Source organism: Sebastes umbrosus, chromosome 14 (genome assembly GCF_015220745.1).
Source record: "Sebastes umbrosus isolate fSebUmb1 chromosome 14, fSebUmb1.pri, whole genome shotgun sequence".
Lineage (NCBI taxonomy): Eukaryota > Metazoa > Chordata > Actinopteri > Perciformes > Sebastidae > Sebastes > Sebastes umbrosus.
Genome location: NC_051282.1, coordinates 21,574,469 through 21,598,623, shown reverse-complemented (window position 1 = coordinate 21,598,623; position 24,155 = coordinate 21,574,469). Strand labels below are relative to the sequence as shown.

Sequence of the window (24,155 nt, the reverse complement as noted above, 5' to 3'; positions counted from 1 at the left end):
CCATCTAAAAAGATTAAAAGACTGAAGCTGTATGTTACACATAGATTTTAAATAAGAAGTGGACGTAGTCACTGTGACGTCACCCATTGGTTTGAGGGCTACGGTTTTGAAGCCTCGAGTTCGGCATTTTGGCCGTTGCCATCTTGTTTTTTTGCAACCAGAAGTGACACAAGAGGGTGGAGCTAAGTACAACCGAATGCTGAATAAGATATTTTCAGGCGACCAAAATGTTACAATTAACTATCATGAACTGAGAACACAGCGTAATGAGGCGCTGAACATCTATTCTGCCCTGAGCGCTGCACGTTTGATGTTCTTTTCTGGTTGACACTTGGAAAACATTTTCAACTTTGGGTAAAACACTGTGCTCATCACTCTCACTTTTTACCCAGCTGTCCTATCACAATGGATGAGGGGCGGGACAAAGACCAACCGTGACATCCTACATGTAGCTTGAAGTGCTGAACAACAACAATGGAGGAGAAATTAATACACATAGACCGACAGGTTTGTCCTGTCTCCCTACGTGCTTCAGCTTTCCCTACATCCAGAGCAAGTACTCTACCTAGTGGGACATTTTTACTTCTGCGGATATTCAGTCTTGTAGCAACCAGACGCAGCCAATGCGTCTCAGCTGAAAAAAACATTGCCCTTCTGTGTTCTGTATTTAACAATAAACAAGTATTTAATTAGTTTCAAAACGGTCATCTTTGTCATTTAAAAAGGCAACATAATAATACCCTAACAGTAAAGAGTATTTATATAGCAATAAATTCAGAATAAATGAAATAAGGCAATAATATCGCATATCATGCTGTTGAGATAATACCCTGCTTTATGGTCTATTTGACACTAAATGGGACCATAATTGACTAAATGAACATCATGCTGTATTGAAGAAGACTTGAAACTAGTGATTGAGACCATAATCTCATGTTTACAATGTTTACTGAGGTAATAAATCAAGTGAGAAGTAGGGTCATTTTTTCATAGACTTCTATACAATCAAACTTCTTTTTGCAACCAGAGGAGTCGCCCCCTGCTGGCTGTTAGGAAGAATGCAAGTTTAAGGTACTTCCGCATTGGCTTCACTTCTCAAACCCGGAGGTTGCCCCCTGAGGTTACCTAAACAGAGAATCCCTGCCTGAAGTCACTGAGGGTCAAGGTCACCGTCAGTGAATACAATGGAAGCTACTGTAAAATCTTTCCGCTGGGAGATGTTCAGTTGAAACCGTGTTCTGTGTGAAAGGCCCTTTAACAACCTCTCAGGTCATCTTCATGAAACAATATTTAAAAAGACTAAAAGAAATGTTTTTGCAAATAGTGGAAAAAAAACAGGAAATGGTCACAAGAAAAGAGAACCTAGGACAAATAAAAAGCTGCAATCAAAGAAGTCAGCTGGTGAACCTCCAGTGTCATGTGCAGGCTGCAGACGTTGTTTGGTTACAGGCATTATGCCAAGAACCCAGTGACCCTACATAGTAAAATAACACTGCTCAAGCAACAGTCAGCAGGAATTTAAGCTTTCCAGCAAAGCTTAGTACTTAGGTAACTATAGGAACATGTGGTGCACAATCCTTACTTTTCTACATTTACTGTTTAATTACCTCTCCTTGTTTAGTAAAGTCACAGCATTTGAAGATAAAAAGAGGCACACAGATCTGTGATAATCATGGCTACTTGTCTTTACTTCTCAAAGTTAGCAGTCAGTTAAATGTACATTATCAAAAAAGGCCCAACTTTTTCACTTCTCCTCAATCTCCAGATAACGTACAAAAAAAGGGAACAAACCAGGACATTATAAAGCTGCACATTTTGTACCAGATACAATAATAAAATACGCAATGCTACATTAAGTGGTTAAAAATACAAAGGGGAAAAAAAGTATATTGATTTTTTTAAAACATCTTTAAAGAATATACAATGTTATTTTTTCTTAACTAGCCAAGGATTTTAGTAGAAAGTGCATTCTATATAACAAAGAAAGGAGGAGGAGAATCATTCGACAAACTGAGAGACATAATGGCGGAGAGAAGCTCCATGAACGAACATTAACAGAAGGATGTATATCAGCCATAGCTTGGAGGGGCTAGTGTGAAGTCGCCGAAGCAGGAGGAACACCGCTTTCACTTTGAGGGGAGGTCCATATTGGAGCTTTTTCTTTAAAACAAATAGGAAATAAATTTCTGCACATACTAAAAGACGTGTCCTTCAGTTTGCTATGGTCCCGTCCACACTAACCGCCTCCACCCGGGTTTCTCCTCCTTTCCTTGCCTAAAAACATCCACTCGAAATAATCACCTCCACCCTTTCCCATGCAGCCACAACTGCACTCTGTTCCACAATGCATTGTCAGTCCCTCCCTTCCCTGCGCCTCACCCACGCAGCAGTAAAGTGCAGAGAATACACACAAATGAAAAGGCTTAAAAATAAAAAACAAACAAGACAAAGATCCATACTGCAACAACGTGAAGCACAGCAGTGAACCCGAGGGGACAGGATGAGAAGCAAAGCCGTATTAAGACCCACAGAAATGGCAGGATAATTGCAGGTCTCAAATAAAAAAAAAGGGGACATCCTAAACTACGGAGCTTAACCACTTCAGACTGAATACTGTTCAGAGTGGTAGAACGAGGATCATGTTCAATTTACTGCTATTGTCCGTCTCAGGTATCCCCAAATACACATATATTGGGGCACACTTTGTAAAAGCAGCTTTTGGTAAAAGAGCACTGGGGACCACCAGACAGACAGACTGGTAATGCATGCACACATACGCTCACACACACACATCTGATAGCTATCAGACTGGGTGAAGGGCCAACAACCACGCAACTCAAACCCTTTATGCTCATTTTAAACAAATAACATTCACACCATCGGCTATTACATTAATTCATGTAATTTCTTACGCTGATTTGATCACATGTATGCTTATCTATACAAGAAGTATTAGAAGTTGTATGACGACTGCCTTTTATCCTGACATTTCCTATCATGTGCTAACAACAGTATATCTACATTAGCTTAAAACTGAGCAGAGAACATTGAAAAAAAAACATATAAATGAGTCATCAGCCATCATTCTGCGTAGGCAACATTCAACAGGTTTAGACACGCCTGTGTGGATCAATCAGTACGATGAAAAGTCATAAAACAAACCCTTACATTACAACGACGCCCCGCACCAAACCGTGGAATATAGGCTGAGAGGAATATGCATAATTGCCTGTTAAGAACTGTGATGAAAAAGGTCCCAAGTGTGTGTTTATACTGTGTGTGTGTGTGTGTGTGTCAAATGACCTTTCACATGGTAACCCGTATCGTTTCGACAGCAGCGAAGGGAAGTGGGGTAAATCCTGATGGGGCCGTGTGTCTGGCCCCTCACAGTGGCAGTATTTGACAGTCATCTGTTATCTAAAAGCATCCGTTGACCAACAAGTTCTGAAAGCTGAGGTTGAACTGATCACAGTGAGTAAATCAGTGACCATTTGAGTGTGTGCTTGTGAGGGTGCATGTCCTGCATAATTTGGGTTTCTTGACCACAACATATGAAGTCAAACCTCAAATTCATTGTAGAAAAGCCAGGCTGATGCAATACATTGTTGCTTTTGTAATATTATACTTCTGATAATCAAATGGAAAAGAAAAACTAAGAAATATTGTATGCACTGGAATGGAAAGCACCATTTAACCATGATGTGAATCTCAATTAACCGTTTACAAAACCTGTTTTCCAATTTCCCCTACAAAAATTCCTCCCCCCCTTCTTACTGTAACTTATGGCACTGCATCTTGCACTACTGCTGTGATCCCTCTCCACCTTGGCCTTGGGACAGAGAAAGGCTAAGGTCGAACCAGTTACAACATTCATCAAACATTGCTGCGGAGGCCAGGCTCGACAGTATAACTAGGAGGACAGGTTGAGTATTGCTATGGGGAGGAACTGCACAGAGAGTCCTGATCTATGTGCAACCACAACTTGACATAAAGAGGAAAGTTCAATGATGATCCATGAAGTCCAGGTAATACATATGTCGACCTCCATCAGCAGCTTTTGATGAAAAGGAGATACTTTACACCCATCAATGTACAGATCAAGAACTCGCACAGAAATCATTTTGATTTCCTAAGAAACTGTTCAAGAAAAAAATTCTAGAGGTTGTAAAATCTTTGTCAGTTAACCGGGGTAACTTAAATAATAATGTGTGCACTGAGGGTGTATGAATCTGGATCACATACATGGGTGTGTATGTGTAGCTTGACTTATTTAAATCCGTTTGAGAGGAGAACCCTTTCATCAGGGCAGAGACTGAGGCAGGACTACGAGAAGAGGAGGAACAAGGCGCGGTTTGGTGTGGGCCTGCAGAGCTGGAGCACAGTTCAGTGGTGCTGTGGGGCCCCGGGGCCCTTGTCAGGGGGAGCCATGTGGTGCAGGTAGCTGCTGTCTTCGTGCCCACAGTGGTTTAAGGGCTCGCTCTTGAAAAGGGCCGGGGGCGGGGGCAAGTGGGAGACTGCGGGCACGGCCAGGTGGTGGTGGGGGAGAGGTGGGGCGTGTTGGGGTGTGTTTGAGAGGTGCTGCTGGGTTGTTGTCGGGTGGGGGTGATGGTGAGACGGGTTTGAGTGGAGCTGTACGTGGGAGAACGTGTGTCCCACGGGGCCTCGTGGAGGCACGGGCGCTCCTGTCGGGTTGAGGCCCAGGGGTGCTGAGGTGGTGGCTGGGGCGGCGGCTGAGGGACTGGGACCAGAGATGGAGGAAGAGGAGGAGAAGGTGTTGGCAAAGATGCGGACAGGCACAGGTGGGCCGCTGGTCTGCAGGACCACAGGGCTGGTGACGCGGAAACACTTCTCTTTGTGTGCTTTGAGCATGTTGGAGAAGCGGAAGCGCTGGCCGCACACCTCGCAGGGATAGGGCTTCTCCCCGGTGTGGGTACGGCGGTGGCGCTTCATGTTGGGCCGGCTGGTGAAGCTCTTCCCGCAGATCTCACATATGAAAGGCTTCTCTCCTGCACAGATTCAGACAATAAAAGAATTATGTGAGAGGAAGACAGAGACTGTATCAATTAACAAAAAGATTGGAGCTACAAAGATAAAATAATACGATGCATCAGAGCCAAATCCTTTGTTGTCAAATAGGATAGTTATTAATCAACTGATTAAAGCTCTCAAAAAAACAAAGTTAACTTTTTTCCCCTTTAACCACTTCTCTCTACAGAGAGCGACAGTTCTCTTTAAAAATGCTAATAAGTTGGCATCTTCAATTGAGGGTCTTTGCTGTCAACCCACCCACTCCGCAGGAAGCTATTACAATTCACACTTTGAGGAGAGGAGATGTGAAAATGAATAACAGCAGCTTTGTTGGAATGCCGCTCTCATTAACCTCCCTCCATGGAGCTACTGAATGTGCCTGCTACCACCCACACAGCCATCTATTAACAGGCTGCTGGAGGGCTCTCTAAATGCCTTACACTGGCATGTTATGTGTGAAACTCCTCCAAACCAACTGAATATCAAAAGGTGACAGCTAATGTGCTAGTCGTCTGTAACTGTTACATTTACACTCACAAGACATCAGTGAGCAGTGAACCAAACTTTGGGAGTTTTGTGTTTACCATGTGTGCCGCCTATTACAGGGTATGACTGGGTGTGTCTCCTCCTGAAGGAGGCTAAATTGGTTGGTAGCGGCAGGGAGAGGAAAGGAGAGGGTAGCGTAATTACACATCACAAATAGAACCGTGAGGGCCAACGGAGAGCGGTGTGTCCACCCACGACTGGAGAAAAACAGTGAAAGACGAACAGGCTGCACTGCTCAGTTTGGTCTTGGAAATAGCAATGCAGCAGGGACAGAAAACCAGAGGGATGTAATACAGCATGTGTCTGGGTAGTCATTATAAGCCCCAATATAATTATGCAAGGCCTTTCTTTGATGTAGAGCGTCCCTCTCATTACAAAAACTGGGCAAAGTCTCCGTGCTCTCACCACTATAATGTTCATCTTGGAAACATCCCATGTCTTTCCTTTTTTAGAGAGTGTATGCTGACTGACTGGCTGGCTGGCTGGCTGACTCCAGGAACATTGTTGAAGTTTTGGCAAAGTTTTCATCTCAAAACATTTCACAATTTTAAAGTATCCACATTTAGATTTGCAAGTCAGAATAAAAACGTAACATCTGATAGCAATAATTTAAATAGTCTGAAGACTCAGCTAAGGACCTAAATTAAAAGAAAAAAGTTCTATCGCGATAAAAATAATATAGAAAAATATATACAGTAGATATTTTTATATCGTTTTGACGATCTATATCGCCATATTGCCTAGTCCTACTGTGAAGCAACAAAGACATAAGTTAGAAACATAAGTTTTGCATGCACTGCCACAACAGCTGAGTCATCTTGATGGTCTATATAATTTACTGTTGCTCGACTGCGTGATATTTAAATACTGTAGATGCTGGAAAGGAGAATGTGCAAAGTTTGAAGGGAAGACTGAGGACAGAAAGGTGAGACGCCTGTCTCCAACGTAATGAGCTGAGTGCTTTCAGGCTATTTTTCCATTTTAGCCAGTATATAATTCAAATACTTTGTGGAACATTTTTATTACGCCGCACTTTCTGTTATCACGCTCTTTTTTTAGACTGGAAAGTTGGCTGAATATAAAGTATTGTTTACAACATTACAAGTTTCAAAGTCCTTATATTTATACTAGTGACGACCAGGGCTGGCCTGTACTGGAGAATCCACCCTGATAGTTCCTGGGCCACTGGAAACTACAATCTCTGGAACAGGAATGTCTCTTTTCGACCGCGGGAACTTTCCCCGGAACTAGGAACCTTTTGAGGAACTCATTGCATTTCGACCGCAGGAACCAGGGTCTAAATTAAGTTCCTGGGACATTTCCAGTCCCAAAAAGGCCCTGATCAGTAATAGGAATTTCAGGGTTGAGTTTGCAGGGATGACCGTTGCTGATTGGTCAAATGCACACAGCGCCGCTGCTGCTGCCGCTGCTTCAACTCATGTACCTCTTCATTCATAAATCAAGGAAGTACTCTAGTTATCAATTTAGGACCATTTTAAGACAAATGGGAGAACATTTCTCTTTTGTTAATAACATTGAAAGTAAAGTTAGGTTTTGCTGTCAGCTTCCCAACTCATTTAAAATAAAAATAAAAAACAGCGAGAAAGAGAGATTGTGCAAGTGAGAGGTAGAAGACGTTCTAAAGCATAAATAAATAACCATCAAACCCTCAACAGACGATTTACTGTGGAGACGGATGCTCTTAATTTTGTTTTCCTCCTCTGCATTTCATTCATTACATCCAATGCATCAGTAAATACTACGCAGCAGTAAATGTCATCGCAGCACAACAAAACCTGAGGTTTCTTTTAGATGAAACGGGCGAGTGTGTTTACCCCTGCAACCACCAGCAGCCCTCGTCCCATGTCATGTTGCTTTTTCATACGTCAGCGGACTAATATGCCTAATCTTCATTTGTTTGTTTGTTTCCTACAAAGCTTCCCAGTTTCTGCAGTCAAAAAATGCTTTAAAACTAGAAGTAGGTTCCTGCAGTCAAAAAGCGGGTCAAGTTTTCTTCCTCCAAAAGGTTCCTGGGGCCAAAACAACAGAGCCTAAGGACACTGAGACAACTGGTCTGAGATGATACATTCACAAACTTGGCATTTCTCACCTGTGTGTGTTTTCATGTGCTCATCAAAATACTGTTTCATGTTGAAGTCTTTGCCACACCACTGGCACATGAACTGCTTGTGTCCGATGTGAATGCTCATGTGGGAGCGCAGCTGGTACTTGTATTGGAACCGCTCGTCACAGTTCTGCAGCAGAGACAACAGAGGCATTCAGATAACACAGCAGGTCAACAGACAGGCATGCACTCAAAAACACTCACACACACCTGCAGACACACCCTCTGAATTAGGGGAAAGATCTATACACATGCTCCTCTTTCAATACTTGTTAACTTGTTGAAAATAGTTTTAACCTGAAATGTTCCCCTTCACCAGTTAAAAACAGATTGACAGATTGACTCACTAATATTTTTGGGGCTATTAATGTATGTGATCTTGTTTACAGACAAACTGTTGTCATGTAACTGTTGTACATGGACTACTCTAACTCTTTACATGCACACAAGAAACAAGGTTGGTACGGTTAGACAGGAAATTGAGGAATAGGGCTGTCAAGGTGAAGGAATTTCCCCTGCGGTGATAATGATTGGCTCAACAGCGTGATATGTGGTATTATTACAACTTTTTGCAGTAAAAATTACTTTATTTATCCTGATTTTAGTGCTATATAAATTACCTTTAAAAAGCTTAAAAGGAATTAAATACTTGTTTATTGTTAAATGCAGAACACAGAAGGGCAATGAAGCAGCGTTTTGTTTTGTTTTTTTTGAGCCGAGGCGCTTTGGTTGCGTCTGGTTGCTATGATACGGAAAATTAAAATGTCTGGATGAAGGGAAGGTCGAGGTATGTAGGGAGAGAGGACAGACCCGCCGGTTTATGTGTATTCATTTCTCCTCCATTGTTGTTGTTGTTCAGCCCTTGTAGCCTACATGTAGGATGTGACGGTTGGTTATTGTAGAGTTTTATCCAAAGTTGAAGGTTTTTCAACTCGACGACCAGAAAGAAAACACCAAACATGTAGCGTTCAGCGCAGAACAGATGCTCGTCATGCTGCTGTCGTTTGTAGCAAAGTGTAAAAATGCAGCACTCCCATTGCAAAGAATAAAAAGAAAAGGAAAAATGTGAACATAGCTGTTGTGGCGGTTGCTTGCCATCCCCTGCAGTTGTCTTGTCAATATTGTGGTTATTGCAACAGCCCTATTGATTTACATGCAATTCAAATACATGTTTTAATTTTAGTGAGATTTAACAATTTAATTATTTTGCAAATGATGGAGCCCATCCCAGGATAATTGTATACATAGCCAAGAAATCAGGTTTCTCCAAACATCTAGCTGTGTTAACAAGATTACTCTTAATCCCTTAATCTGATAAAGGAAGCAGATTTCTCATTTATATGTACATGACGTTTTAGAAATTAGGTTAGTGCAGCAAGCCAGAAATAACCAAATTATTTGGGTGCATTTAACCACGCTGTGTGTTTGCATTACAAGGCTTTCTTGGTCAGGGCTTTTCCTAAAGTAAAATATTTATAATCTCAATGGCACCACCTGGATAAATAAATGTCCGAGGGGGAAAAAAAATCTAGCAGTTTCCATATGGCACTACAGAGTTAGACCACTGAGGATAATGGCCTATACATTACATACACCCTTTATAAGCATGTAATCACATGTTACAGTGTAGGATAACTTCAAACATTTAATTAGAGCAGCTCCACCCATACACACATGTTCCCTGAGTGCCATCCATTCATGTGGTTGGATATTAAAAGGCCTCGGGTGGGAGTCAAGCATCCCATCTGTCAACTTCCTCTGAGTGAGGACGGGGATAAGATAATCAACTGTGACTAGCCCTGTTGAGCAGAAATAAGCTTGGAAATCTTGACACACAATGTGACAAAATGCATCCATAAGAGATGTCTGTTAAAGCCCCAAAACGTTTAGTTCTACATTTATCTTATGTTCCGGTTAATAGGTGAACACTGTACGTGTGGTTTGCTAATATTTGACATGGTTTGACTTCTCTGTATAATACAAGCGTCCAATGAGTGTTCAACATTCAGGAGGATGGCCCCCCTCTGAAAGGCAACAACTGGCTATTCTGGGGTTGGTCACAAACCACATGGCACAGATGCTCCTCTGCTCAAACCAGTGAGTGAAAACTACCTTGAGGCTCCTTTTGGAGGCACACAAGGGCAAATTCATCAAAACTGTAACCTTCAGTCACTCCACTCAAGCAGCCAACCACTCTTTGAACACTGAATTCAGCTCAAAATAAATACATTACAAAGGACAAGCAAGAAAGAGGATGGCATTTAGGTGTGTGTGCTTAGGACAAACAATATTGAATGCATACCATCACTCCAGTATGTCAACTTTAGATCAGTTCGGGCATTTTGTTCAAGCAGGAAAGTAAATGACTGCGGGGAGGAAAACTAATCGTTTAACTGTGGAATTTAGGCTGTTTAAAAAAGTGTCTGGTTTTGAAGTGTCATGGTAAAAAGGCTCGTCTTCCATGTTATGTGAATGACCTTTCACATGGCAGCCCATACTTCAATAGCAGCAGCATGTGAAAATGTGTTAGAAAAACATGTCAGAGAACAAGACAAACAAGCCTCTTTTGGCCCTAAAATTCCTCTTAGGCACACCTGCATTACTCCTGCATCCAAATGACAAATAGAGGATAGACCGTATCTGACTTTGAAAGCCATTGTCAGGGACGTGACCCATAAGGTGAAGCCGGTGTTCGTTTCATTTAGTTTCACTATATGGGGCACTAAATAATTTCTACTTCATTAAAAAGATCTATTGGTTTTGAGCGAGAAAAGTATAAGTTCTCCATGTGTCATGCTGCAGTTTTTATTTAATTAGTGTTTAAAGTCGGCAATAGTTCCTCCCTCGCGTAATCATATTTTGTGTTTTTGTTAGGGCAGTCGATTAAAATATGTAATTGCGATTAATGATTGTCCATAGCTAATCGTGATTAATCGCAAATTAATCACACATTTTGTATCTGTTCCAAGTGTACCTTAAAGGGAGATTTTTCAAGTGCAAAATATATGTATATATTTATTATTGGAATTTAATTAATAACACAAAACAATGACAAATATTGTCCAGAAACCCTCACAGGTACTGCATTTAGCATAAAAATTATGCTCAAATCATAACATGGCAAACTGAAGCCCAACAAGCAAAAACAGCTGTCAGTGTGTCAGTGTGCTGACTTGACTATGACTTAGCCCAAACTGCATGTGATTATCATAAAGTGGGCATGTCTGTAAAGGGGAGACTCGTGGGTTCCCATAGAACCCATTTTCATTCACATATCTTGAAGTCAGAGGTCAAGGGATCCCTTTGACAATGGCCATGCCAGTTTTTCCTCGCCAAAATTTTTAGTAAGTTTGGAGCGTTATTTAGCCTCCCTTCAGACAAGCTAGTATGACATGGTTGGTACGGATTCTTTAAGTTTTCTAGTTTCACATGATACCAGTATCTTCACTCTAGCTTTAAAACTGAGCCCGCTACAACCTAAAACTTGCAAATTGCGTTAAAGAAATTGGTGGTGTTAAAACTAATTTGCATTAACGCATTATTATTGCGTTAACTCTGACAGCCCTAGTTTTTTTGTTTTGTTTTGTTTCAATTTACAAAGTTAACCATGTGTTTAAAACTGTTTCAAATGTGATCGGAATCCTGGAGAAAATATATTTCCCTCGAAACGACATTGAGAATGTAGTTTAGTTGTATGGGAACGTAATTTTGTAGGAGACAGGGTTGGACGTTATGTACCGTATTCACACTGTGTAGCAGACTGTGAACACAAATGTGTCCGTCATCACATTGAAGAACAATTTGCATACAGCACAACAAACTGTTTTAGCTGTTTTGTCTTTGAGGAAGTTTTATTCTTCGTCTCAGGTGAGGCAGTCCTGTTCCCTACCTGTATGGCATAGCACACATATTTTGTCCGTGCAGCAATGGCCTTAGTTTCAACAGATACAATCAATGTGAGCAAAAAGACAAAATCTGATAACAATTTGGATGCAGGTGAGAAACATCATGATACCGTTGTGACAAGATCTAGATTTATCAGAATACAGGTTATTGTGTCTGAACAAGGCCACAATGTGTGTTCTCGTACCTCACAACGGAAGGGCTTCTCTCCAGAATGCTGGAGCGAGTGAACTTTCAAAGACATGCTGCGTTTGAACGACTTCCCACACGTCTCACAGGTGAATGGCATGTCCTTAGTGTGAGCTGGGTTTGGGGGGGGGGAGAAATGGATGAAAGGGAGAGAGAGGGATAACCAATACTGAGACAACAGGACACACCTGATCAGATAACATATCAATGTTTCAAATAGAACAGCTGTGTACGAATTAACAAGTTTACATTACTTAATTTAATCAAATAAGGTATATCTGATGATTCTACAAAAGAAATGCCACATAACCACCTTCAAAAGAAAAAATGGTAAGCATAAAGTCACAAAATACACCATGAAAAATATCTATTATATAAATATTATTATGTTGTCTTTGACGGCTCACTCCCCCAGTATGAGATATTACGGGTGATGCAGCACAATAGGAACTGTGAACAAAAAAGGACCCCACTTACCAACCATGTGCTTACGGACGTGAGCCATAGTGTAGAACTTCTTCTCACAGATTTCGCATGAGAACTTCTTTTCCGCATAGCCGTGCACAATCTTAATGTGCTCATGCAGTGACCACAGCTTCTTAAAAGACTTGTTGCAGGAGACACACTAAAGGACACAAACAAGTAGAAAAAAAACACCATTAAGATTATTGTTGCTGATAAATATCATGAGCACCAACATCTGATGGCCATCAGAAGGTTCTTATTTGCCCAAACTGTTTCATTATACTCCAGCTCCCTCTGCTGGTGAAAAATCTGAATGACTCCCTCTGGAGATCATGTACGGATTTCATCTATTCTAATAAATTGGCTTGTTGGTGTGATTCCTGATTAAATCATATAAACTAAAACATTAGTGAAGTATTCAACCCACTTGGACCATGTCACTAGAGCTGCAAAAATTAATCGATTAGTTGTCAACTATTAAATTAACTATTTTGATAATTGATTTGAGTAATTTTTAAAGAAAAATAAGACAACATTCTCTGATTCCAGCTTCTTAAATGTGAATATTTTCTGGTTTCTTCACTCCTCTATGACAATAAACTGAATATCTTTGAGTTGCGAACAAAACAAGACATTTGAGGACGTCATCTTGGGCTTTAGGACATTTTATAGACCAAATAACTAAATGATTAATCGAGAAAATAATCAAGAGATTAAACAACAATGAAAATAATCGTTAGTTGCAGCTCTACATGTCACTGTTTTATTCTATGGAACGCATTCAAAGTAGTAAATCTTGCATCCCCACAGTATCATGCCACAAACATAGAACACCTAAACCCACGTATTTAATATGATGGCCAGAAAGCTTAATTTTGGTCTCATCCTATCAAAGAGACTTCCACTTTGTTCTAGTATCTCTCACATGCCTTTCGGCAAACGCTTGCCAAGCTATCATGTGAGCCTTTTTTCCCCAACAGTATCTTTCTCTTTTCTACTACCATAAAACTGGTGAGGCACCGAGGAAACAGTTGTGTGTGTCTCCCATCTCATCCATGAACCCTGGAGCTCTGCTGGTAGCAGAACTTGTACTTTTATCACAGAGATTCAGTTTTTGAGTCAGCCTGTTCAAAACAGATTTACTGTGTCATGATTTTTTTTTAACTCACTTTAAAACAAGTTCACTGTACTCTTGGGCAGTGCTTGAAATGGAAACAAATAAGTGCCAGTACTCCTTATTCACATGATGCCGCGTGTATCAGCCGGTATCAGCAATCATTATTACATTCAGAATTTCTACAGTGAATAAAAGATACTTGGAGATATTGGGTTTAGGGTCCTCCCACAAGAAATTTGAAGGTTTTTTACTTAAAACTATGCAATTTCACACCATTTTGGTCGGACCATTATTATTACTATATATATATTACGCCCAAAAAGCTTAAAAAGAAAACTTGCTATAGTTATATAGCTATATATTATTTACACATATCACAGTCTTCCACTGAACATTTAATTCTTCTGGAAATGTTTGTCCTGTAAAATCATGTTCTGTACATCAAAACTTTTAAAATAATGTTTCATTATTTGTTCACAAATAAAAAAGTTATGACGAACAGCTCACTAATTATTTTTCAAAAAGGACGTGAACATTGTATCCTCATTCTCAACCCCTCTCCCTCGTGCCATGCATCGGCTCGTCCAGATGTACACTCCACACAGTTTTTATGTTCATACGGCTGATTAGACGCTGCACAAAAACGCTGCGAGGCACCCTGCCATTACGAATCGCACAGAGAAGTGCCGATGCTCAAGACGGTACCCCACTTTGAGCAGTGCACCGAGGGACATTCATTCCTTGATTTGTTCTTTTCTGATTTGTTTTGGCATAATGCTTCATGATATAGTTTTGACCAGGAAATTCACTAACCAGTTCTAATAATTTCTACCACTTTAATTCATCTCCATGTAACGTATTATGTAGATTCACTTAGCTTCACCAGTTAAGTTTTTGGTGTGTCAGAGTTAAAGTATGCAATCATTTTTTGTTATATTTGCACTTAATTTAGATCAATTTGATTATTTTTTTCCCTCTTGTTCAGTGTAAAAATGTGTGATTCACTGTTTATTATAAAATAAGATTATTAGTTTTTATAGACACTGTATTAATGTAATATTTGCAAGTCACTTGTGTCAATAGTTATGGCTTCGATTTGAGGTGGCTAGATTTCATTTAAAATGTACACCTATAGATAATCCTGCTCTATTTGCAGTATTCTTTCCTTAACAGATATTATTAAAAGGAGTGAATATTGAGTGTTGCCTCCTAAACAAGAAAAGTCATTGACAGGTTCTGCATTAATAAATGCTATTTTTCCGCTCTATTTAGCTAAACTAATTATTGGGGAAGTAGCACCATCACAGCTTGACATGGTTTCAACTGTTTTGGCCAGCTGGGGAAAGGTGAAAAGTAGGGATGGGTACCGGAACCCGGTTTTAAACGAGCACCGGTGGCGGTGCAAAATTATTAGACTGGAGACCGGAGTATTGATAAGCTCTGCTGTCATCGATTCTTCAGAAACACACACACACACAGCGAAATCAGCGAACAGCAGAGCAGAGAGGCCACGGTGGAGACAGTGAAGTGAACTGGAAGATTACTCAAGTTGACAACAACTTGCACTGTTGTAAGTGCAATAAAACGTTTGCCAGTAAAAAGCCAACACTTTATCAATACACCTGTTCAACAAGCATAAACATGTGAACAGGTAGAAAAGTGACATTTCAATATGCAGTCTCTCATCCACCGCTGCTATGTTTTACACAACCACAGCACGCTAGCTCGGCTAATAGCGAATTGTTACAAACAAGCTGAAACAAAAGCTGTCTGTATCTAGTCTAACTGTTTAGCTTAGTTTGTCACATATTGTGAAATTGGGCAAATTCTTGTAAACTTGGCTGCTGGCTGAGGTACTGACTGATATCAGTGTTCTTCATTCTTTCTAAACTTCACTCAGGAATATCATTTATATCATTGACATTTTAGATTTGTTTCCAGTGAGATATTAGTTTATATTGTGACTTTGCTGTTGTACACATGCTGCTCTAGAAACAACATTTAGTTATATTTATAATATAAATAAATTCTAATCCTGTTTTGAATTTATGTGTTTTCTTAAAATAATATATTAAAAAGCAATTATTTAGTAATGAAAAAGAACTGATAAAAGTATTAATGAAGAGCTGAACCGATAAGGAGAATAGATAAAAGTAGTAGTATCGATCAAATCCGAATGATACCCACTCCTAGTGAATAGACTTTCTTCAAAAACTAACTTAAGATGCAAATCAAGTTAAGAAAAACAGGAGGCTAAATTAAGCTATTCAAAACAGCCACAAGACCCTTGGGTATTAATATGATGCATCAGGTTTAGAGAACTAAAACCAAATTGAACCCACTTATGATACCATCAATGACAGCAGGTGACAATATATAATACATGTTAGCTGTTCGAGAAGGTCTCCAGTCTAATTTCACTTTTATGTTTTAAGTTTTCTGGCTTAAATATTACAAATTCACTGGAAAACATGAAACATAATTGTAAATATTATTAGGCAGTTATTTTGGCTACAGATATTTTAACTTAGTGAGATCACAAATTTCTTTGCCCAGAAATAAAAGTAAATGTGTTACTTTACCACACTAACAAAGCACTCTCATTAGCTTTGTGAACCAAGTATGACAGGAATAGGCAGGGGGCGATATGAAAGTTTCATGTGACGATTATCCTGGCCAAAGTATTCTTGATTCACAATATTATTATCCTGATAATCCTCAAAATATGCTTGAAACTCATTAAAATGGCACTAAAACATACTGGAATCACTTTACCTTACATTTTCTTAAGAAATTAATGTTTTTATTGCATCACAGATAGGACACATCTTTTTTTTAGTAAATTGTAATCGTTTTAGTGAAAAGCAAACAATCAAACAATCTTAAATATAGTAATCATAAATCAAATGGTCCACCTGCAAAAATAGGATAAATAAATGAAATAGCAACATTGTGCAAGTCTGTTCTTTCTTACATGATCATTTCTGTATTTTTTAAAACTAGACTTTAGACATTTTTCACTTTTCTGACATGACAGCTTTTTCAAGTCACTCGTGACGATATTCACGGTTATCCCGATAATGGAAATTCACCATGATCAACTTATTGTGAGTGTTTTTTGTTGCGATCCGCGATAAAATCCTATATCCTCCCATCCCTAAACAGGAAATGCAACAGTTTCATGTTTTTAATGTTTACAGTGAACTATGCTTGAATATCAGGTTTATGCATCAAAGCACCCAAAATAAATCTAAAAGTAAGTTGTTCTGGGCAGCTGCTAAATTTATCTAGGTATATAAAGATGTTATCTAAGAATATGGTGAACCCTGAAAATGCACTTTTTCTATCAATCAGAATAAAATATGAATTTGCAAGAGTAATTACAGAGAAATGATATGAGACAGGAGAAGTTTGCTTTACCTGGATGTTCTTCTCACAGTCAGTCTGCTGGTGTAAGGCCAGCTCACTCTCCAGGACAAACTTTTTGCCACACTTGTCGCAAATCTGCATTCGCCGGTGTGTCACATTCATGTGCTTCTCCAGGTACCAGCGCGTGTTAAACACTCGGGGGCACTTTTCACATGCCAGCACCTCCTTCTCCTCTACCTCTGCCTTCCCTCCCGTCGTCGTGGTCGTGGAACCGGCAGACGATGGGGCTGATCTGGCTGATCTGCGCTTGCTCTTTGGAGGCTCTATGCGCTTCCGCCGGCCCCTGGTGGTCATCCCAGCGGCAGCAGTGCTCAGAGCTGTTCGGAGGCTTTTCCTCCGTGGCTGGCTGGAAGCTGCTGCGCTACTCGCACCACGACGGGCCCTCTTTGACCTCGTTCTTCGACTCTCAATCTCATCTTCCTCGTCGTCTTCATCGTCTTCTTCATCGAGGCTGTCCTCCTCCTCCTCTTCCTCTTCTTCGTCGTCGTCATCGTCGTCGTCGTCGTCGCTGCCAGCTCTCTCAGATTCATCCGCTGTGGTTCCAGTTTTGTTGTCCCCCTTGGATACATGAAGCGTCTGGTTGTTCAGGTTAACCTCGACAATGATCTGCTCACGCTTGAAGCCCTCATCCTCCCCATCCTCATCGTCATCCTCTTCTTCCTCATCGTCGTCATCATCGTCGGTGTCATCAGAGGTACCGTCGTTGCCGGCCTGAGACCTCCCCACCTCCTGCCCTGCTCCTCCCTCTCTAAAATACTGCTGATGCTGCTGTGGAGTCACATGTTGAGTGGGCAACTGACCAATGTTCTGATCTCCCATGGATGTCTTGGCTGCCATTTTATTGTCCACTAACACAGAATACGGCTTACCACCAACCTCCCTCTTATAAAGCTTGCCCGCCAGGTCCAGATCTGGGTTAGGGGAGTGAAAATAAGACTGGGACACCGGCGCCCTGCGTCCTTCCTCCTGTGACATCCCGCCAAGGCTGGGGACAGAAACCTCTTCCTTGAGGCTCTTGCAGGATTTCATTAAGAGGGAGAGGGAATGGAGGGATGGAGTTGGTGGGAGCACAAGGCAATGCAAAAGAGTAACTGCTATGGTGCCAAGGTAGACTAGCCTACTCTACGAGGAGGGGCAGGGGACGCCACACCAATCCCCCACCCTCCTTCTTCTGAAGAGACTCGAAGGAGGGGATGAGGCGACAGATAGTCAACCTGATTCAAAAAGAGCATCCATGCTGTCCAAGGTAGGAAATGCAGTCGGAAAGACATACAATCTGTTCCAAGTTTTGTTCCATATGCTTAAAAATCAAATGGAAAAATCAAAGGCTCGGTGTCTTTGATGCTGAACATTTGAAGCTAAACTCCTCTCAAGTTAGTATGTGAGTCGTAGGCAGATCACAGTTTCAGTTTCTCTTAAGGATGCTGCTCTGCAGGGTGCTGGTGTCTTCAAACTGCAGAGCAGGTAAAGACGAGCTGGATGCCAGACATGGAACTGCTGTAAGGACTTCTGTGTATTGCTTGAAGAGCCATTTACAATGCAGCACCTATGAGATAAGACAGAAGAAACGGAGGAAATACAGATGAGGTTAGAAAAGGTACTCTCCCACTCTCTTGTTTGAGAGTGAACTGAAACTACAGCCATATTGTCAGTTTTCAACACTGAGCGCCACATTTTCCCCACAAATGTTTCAGTCTTGTGTGTATGAGTCAAAACCACAGCTTTCACAAGTATTCACACCTTTTTGAACGGTCATATTCATTCTGATTCTACAACCACATTGAGTTTTGCACAAGTGAAGATTTAATGCCTAATATTTGAATTTAATTATTACTGTATATTACTGTTTTGTTTGATTTTATGATGTCTTTTCTGCTTGTTTTTAACTGTGCCTGTAAGGTGTCCTTGAGTGCTTTGAAAGGCGCCTATAAACAAAATACATTATTTGTATTATTCTGAATATGTCTAGGCCACAACTGAAACACCTCACTATGAAATAAAATGCACAGATTGTTTACTTTGTGTGTGAGTGACGCGCCATAACGGATATTGTTAATTTAAGAGCATATTCACAACAAGAAGATCTTCTTAAAGACGGTCGGACAAAACTTTTTACATCAGGTTTGGAGTAGAAAAACCTTGAAACACTTGTTGATAGCTCAATATGTATTTGCAGTGGACTATGACATCTCTTAAACTTACGCTAAATTTTGGCGAGGAAAAACTGTTATGGCCATTTTCAAAGGGATCCCTTGCCTTGACCTCTGACCTCAAGATTTGTGAATGAAAATGGGTTCTATGGGTACCCACGAGTCTCCCCTTTACAGACATGCCCACTTTATGATAATCACATGCAGTTTGGGGCAAGTCATAGTCAAGTCAGCACACTGACACACTGACAGCTGTTGTTAACTGTTGGGCTTGAATTTGCCATGTTATGATTTGAGCATATTTTTTATGCTACATGCAGTACCTGTGAGGGTTTCTGGACAATATTTGTCATCGTTTTGTGTTGTTAATTGATTTCCAGTAATAAATATAAACATATGTTTCCATAAAGCAAGCATATTTGTCCACTCCCATGTTGATATGAGTATTAAATACTTGACAAATCTCCTTTTAAGGTACATTTTAAACAGACAAAAAAAGTGTGAATAATTTGGGATTAATCACTACTAACTATGGACAATCATGCAATTAATTATATATATTATAATATTTTAAACGATTGACAGCCCTAAAATGAATACATTACAACACATTGATATAGTGTTTTAAAAAGCTCTTGAGAGCATAAGTACTCAAAGGCACTTTACATGGTAAAAAAAGCAAAAAAAACAGTAAAAGCAACAACAATTTCAAAGGTAAGTGCACTGATTAAACAAAAGATTGCCTTTTCTTTAAGCGATACACACCCGAACTTGCACACACACCTCCCATTGACTGTTAGAGAGCATAGTGTAACCACAGCTCAGGCGCTTGTACTGCAGATACAACCACAGGAAACTGTATTTCAACCTTTCATTGAAGCCTAAGCGCTGCACAGTTTAGAAGCTACAGTAATATTATATTGTTTATGCAAGTTAACAATGAAAGAGACGGTATTAAAACACATTTTATGGCTTTTGTAATTTCTTTACTTTTGCATAAATCTAAGCTGGGATGCCCCTGTCTGACAGTTGGTTGACCTCAAACAACCTCATACCTACTCGCCATAATGAGTGTGCACAAGGGCGTTTGTTGTTCACTAGAAACCCTCCCTGAGCAAAAAAACAAAAAACACATTTCCTTTCTTGGAGACGGCAAACATCCTCTCCTCTGTGTATGCACAAACATCTTTTGCTTTATTTCTTTAACATAAATAGGCCAAGATATTCAAACATCCTCTCACCGATCCATGAGGACTACTTTGTTCTAGTCGAGAGTGTCAGAAAAAGGAGCAAGAGAGTGTGAAAAGACGGGGATCATTAGTGACATGATGAGTGTAGAGTTACGTAATTACAGCAAATATTATAACCCTCAACATTTTGACAATTACAATCACAATAACCAAAAGCATCTTGTTTTTAACTTTAACTTTTACTGGAGTAGTAACTGTCAACTAAAAGTGTTTTCATTTGTGGCGTCTTACTTTTACTACAGCCCTCATAACTACTTTATTACTAAGGGTTCAATGCCAACACTAATTCAAACTGAACAGAAGCTCAAAGTCATCAGTAATAAAATCAAAATCATTCCAAAGATGCTCCGTTTACACACAATCTGAACCTGAACCTTGATTTCTATCATCTCTCTTGGTAAACCTTAAACTGTTTTTCATGTTCCTCTTGGCTCTTCGTCTCATTCATGCAAAAATGAAGGCAGGCATAAAAAGAACTAAATGGTGTTTGCTAACTTTTTATTAAAGCCAAACATTAATGAATCTATGTTCTAACAGTTCTGCAAGTACAAGCGAAAGCCATTTATGTAGAATATGTCTATCAACACACATACAGACACACCTGTCTTCCTGTGCATGTTGACTCTGATCCTTTCTGAGAATTGGACAGCAGCTCCGAGAGCATTAAGACCACAAGGGGAGGGTGAGCTCTGCACTGACGGAGCAACTCAACTCACATGGCTGTCTTAGACATAAAGCCTAATAGATTATCCTGCGTCTGAATGACAGAGGAATATAAACTGCATGAGAAACCACTGCCTGAACCTGACTTAACATGCACCTTGTTTCATTTTCTTTGAAGCAAATGCATGTTTAAAATGAATGTTTGTGGGGTTGAAAGAATATAACACTCCTAACTTTAAGAATGTATTTAATATTCATAATATAAAACTAATCAAAAGTGCTAAATTCCCTGCTGAAAATTGTCCCCCAAAAAAACTGCACGTGCAAATAAACAAGCACACAATGTGGTTATGTAACGCATATAGAGGAAAATCCTTCCACCGGCTTATCATTATCAATGAGTCATTTCACAGTTTCACTCACAGCGAAATAATGCAGTCCTTTGATGTGGGAATCAAGTAGAGCGTAGACTTCTCAATATCACTAGTAATTACTCGACACAATCACCTTGTCAGATCGGGAGGCCAAACCTATTGAAATGATGATCATTTGCGACAGCTTTTTTTGGGGTTTGAACAGCTTTCAAAGATGAACTTTGCACCCTGATGCAAAAAAAGAGAAAAGAGCATAAACGAATGTGTCTCTGACAGCCCATTTAAGTAATCCAAAGCATTACTAATGCTCAGCAAAACTTGCCAGGAAATCAAAGTTTATTCAACAATAACCAACTTATAGCTTTCTTCAATCATGCTTCAGAGACATGATGAGAAACCAAAACTAATTTCACATAGGGTAAACCAGTCATATACCGGATAGATGCGACTGTGGCTTAAGATTTGAATAGCACAGGATGGGAGATTTACTGCAAAAAAGGCACTGTACGACATTTAAACCAACAGAGTTCACAAATGCTTGGCTTGTGACAGTAAAGCAGATGAGACCTGCTCTGAGGCAGTCAAAAATGCGTCACGTTTACCTCTCATTATGCAGCAGTGCTCCTCAAATCCATGCTCCCTCTAAAGTCTAGACTTTAATGAGCTTTTCCCCGTTCGCAGCTTGTGGAGGACCGTGTGAAGGTTCACATTCCTCACTCTGTCCAAACTCATAAGACCTTAACCAGCTCACTGTGTGGTGCACTGCAGGGGTGCTCCATGCCTCTGTAAGTATCTGGCCCTCAAGCCCATAATCAGGTCATAAGAGCAGTACGACCTAGTGTTTTTGGTCTGGTGTAAATCATCTGAGGTATCATAGAAAAAGTGGGAGAGTCCCCAAGCTCTCCAAGTTTCTTTATATTCATCACTGCACAGAGAGACACTGTCAAGCCTGACAGCAGTCCACTGATGTTCACAACTAGGATATCTCTATTCTACAAAGATAAATCTCTTGTAAAACATCTGATTTGCACTGTAAAAAACATCAATAAAACATGAATGAAGAATTGAGTCCAACAAGCTCACTATTTCTGGCAAACGAGGTTACAAAGTGTAAAACCCAACTACATAATTGTGTGACTTATGACGAGATACGGTACTACTTTCTGCTTTTAGCTACATCTTACTAATCTTTTACAGCTATAACACTTTGAGTTAATGTTGCAGTGTGTGTATATAAAGCAAAGAAAGGGTTAAAACAAAAACACTGTGCATGCAGGCCTGGCCAACTTAAGCTAACGTTACTTAGCTTAGCTTTAGCCAGCCTATAGGTACTAACCTGCACACATGACAAGCTAACTTGGCTACATTAGCTCAAGGTGCAGGCTTTTTAGATATAATAGTGCATTTAAATGTTACTGAGAAATCATATTAACCATGCAAACATGTAGTAACTAGTATTTGTTGACATGCATTAGCTAAAAACAGATTGCAAGACTTTCACTTTTTTTCAACCCCCAGATTGATTAAGGGGGCTAACTAGTTAGCTTTGAAGCTAGCAAGCCATTAACGTCAGATATCTTTGCGGTTATTAACGTTACACTTAATGTCGAGAGTGCACTTTGAAGAGGGCAAGTGTGACATGTTATTAAGACACACATGATGCTGGGTGAAGAAGCAGATGTCATGCTTTTGTTATCTCTGAGAAGCTTTCTGTAACACACAAACCCCTCCGACTGCTGCTGCTGCTTCTTTACTGACACTCAACTCGACACTGTCACACAAAGTCAGCTAGCAGGAGCTCCAACGGACATTTCTGGTCCGTTGAGCTGCGGCCAACGGCTACCGGCTAACGGCCACTTCACCCCCGAGCAACTGCCATGCTTGTCATACATGTTAAACGCATTAAAATGAAGTTATAAAGCAACATTTTGTGTGTCTGTTTGCTGGCTTACCTCTCCGTCCAGAGCGACCTCCCTCTTTGCGTTCAATCACAGTTGCACAGATTTAGAAAAGAGCAACGTATTATTGTGCAAAATGTAGCGGGAGATTATGTGTTGCCGCTGCGGAGATATATAACCTGCGCACACCGGTGTTGGTGTCTTCAAGCCCCGCTACGTCGCTACGTGGCTCCGGACAACCAAGCTCCTCTCTCCTCTCCTCTCCTCTCGCGCGTACCACCGCCGCCGTCCCGCGCTCATCCTCGAGTATTCAGGCCGCTGCTGTCTCTGTCTGGGCAGGCGCGCGGCACAACGTCTGGATTCTAACGTCTCCCCTCGCTCCAAACCAGACAGGGTAAGGCGCGCGCGCACACACACGCGCGCTGAAAACCCCATGATTAATGAATTAATAATAATGATGAGAATAAGACCCCCGAGGACCGTTTATATCCTCTCACAGGGATAAATCACCTAAAAAAGTGGATCCATCCATCAACTCTTAAATATTACACCTCTGAGTTTTATGAGGGTTTTTTTGTTGGGTTTTTAAGTTTTTTTGGTCTGGACACACAAGGGGTCCAGGTAAATTAATTTGAATGAATGAATGACTTTATTTCGAACATACAAATAAATAAAATAGAATAGAATATTGTCATCGTATTAAATACAACGAGATTCACAGTTGCCACTTCTGATCAGTGCTTCAAAATAAGTACTTGACAAGACTAAACGAGGCAGATAAAACATATAACAGGTAAAACACACACAGTTATAAAGCAAATAAAACAGGTAAAGTAGATGTAATAAATACATTTAAACAGAAGTGTAAAACTAGAAGTATAAAATATAAAAATAGATGTGATGTAATATAAACAGAGGTAATTGCACTTGTAAAATAGGTAGGGTAGATGTAATAAATAAAATGTAAACAAAGATACAAAATAATAACAAACAAAACAAGAATAATAGTGCCCGAAAA

The 24,155-nt window shown here is 40.3% G+C and overlaps 1 protein-coding gene across 3 annotated transcripts; it reads right to left on the bottom strand.

Moving 5' to 3' along the window:
* Positions 1–1,662: 1,662 nt before the first annotated feature.
* On the bottom strand, positions 1,663–23,552 carry znf652 (zinc finger protein 652). 3 transcript variants are annotated; one of them, XM_037791536.1, is made up of 7 exons: positions 23,192–23,552; positions 21,289–21,467; positions 16,794–18,348; positions 12,269–12,416; positions 11,790–11,905; positions 7,685–7,829; positions 4,384–5,006 (listed from the first exon to the last, which is right to left on the bottom strand). In XM_037791536.1, the coding sequence occupies exons 3-7, from the start codon at positions 17,829–17,831 to the stop codon at positions 4,384–4,386; spliced, it is 2,070 nt and encodes a 689-aa protein (XP_037647464.1). In that variant the 5' UTR covers positions 17,832–18,348; positions 21,289–21,467; positions 23,192–23,552. The 3 variants fall into 3 exon arrangements, with proteins under 3 accessions (XP_037647463.1, XP_037647464.1, XP_037647462.1); XM_037791534.1 differs by lacking the exon at positions 21,289–21,467; XM_037791535.1 differs by lacking the exons at positions 21,289–21,467; positions 23,192–23,552 and having other exon boundaries at positions 1,663–5,006; positions 16,794–17,831.
* Positions 23,553–24,155: the final 603 nt, after the last annotated feature.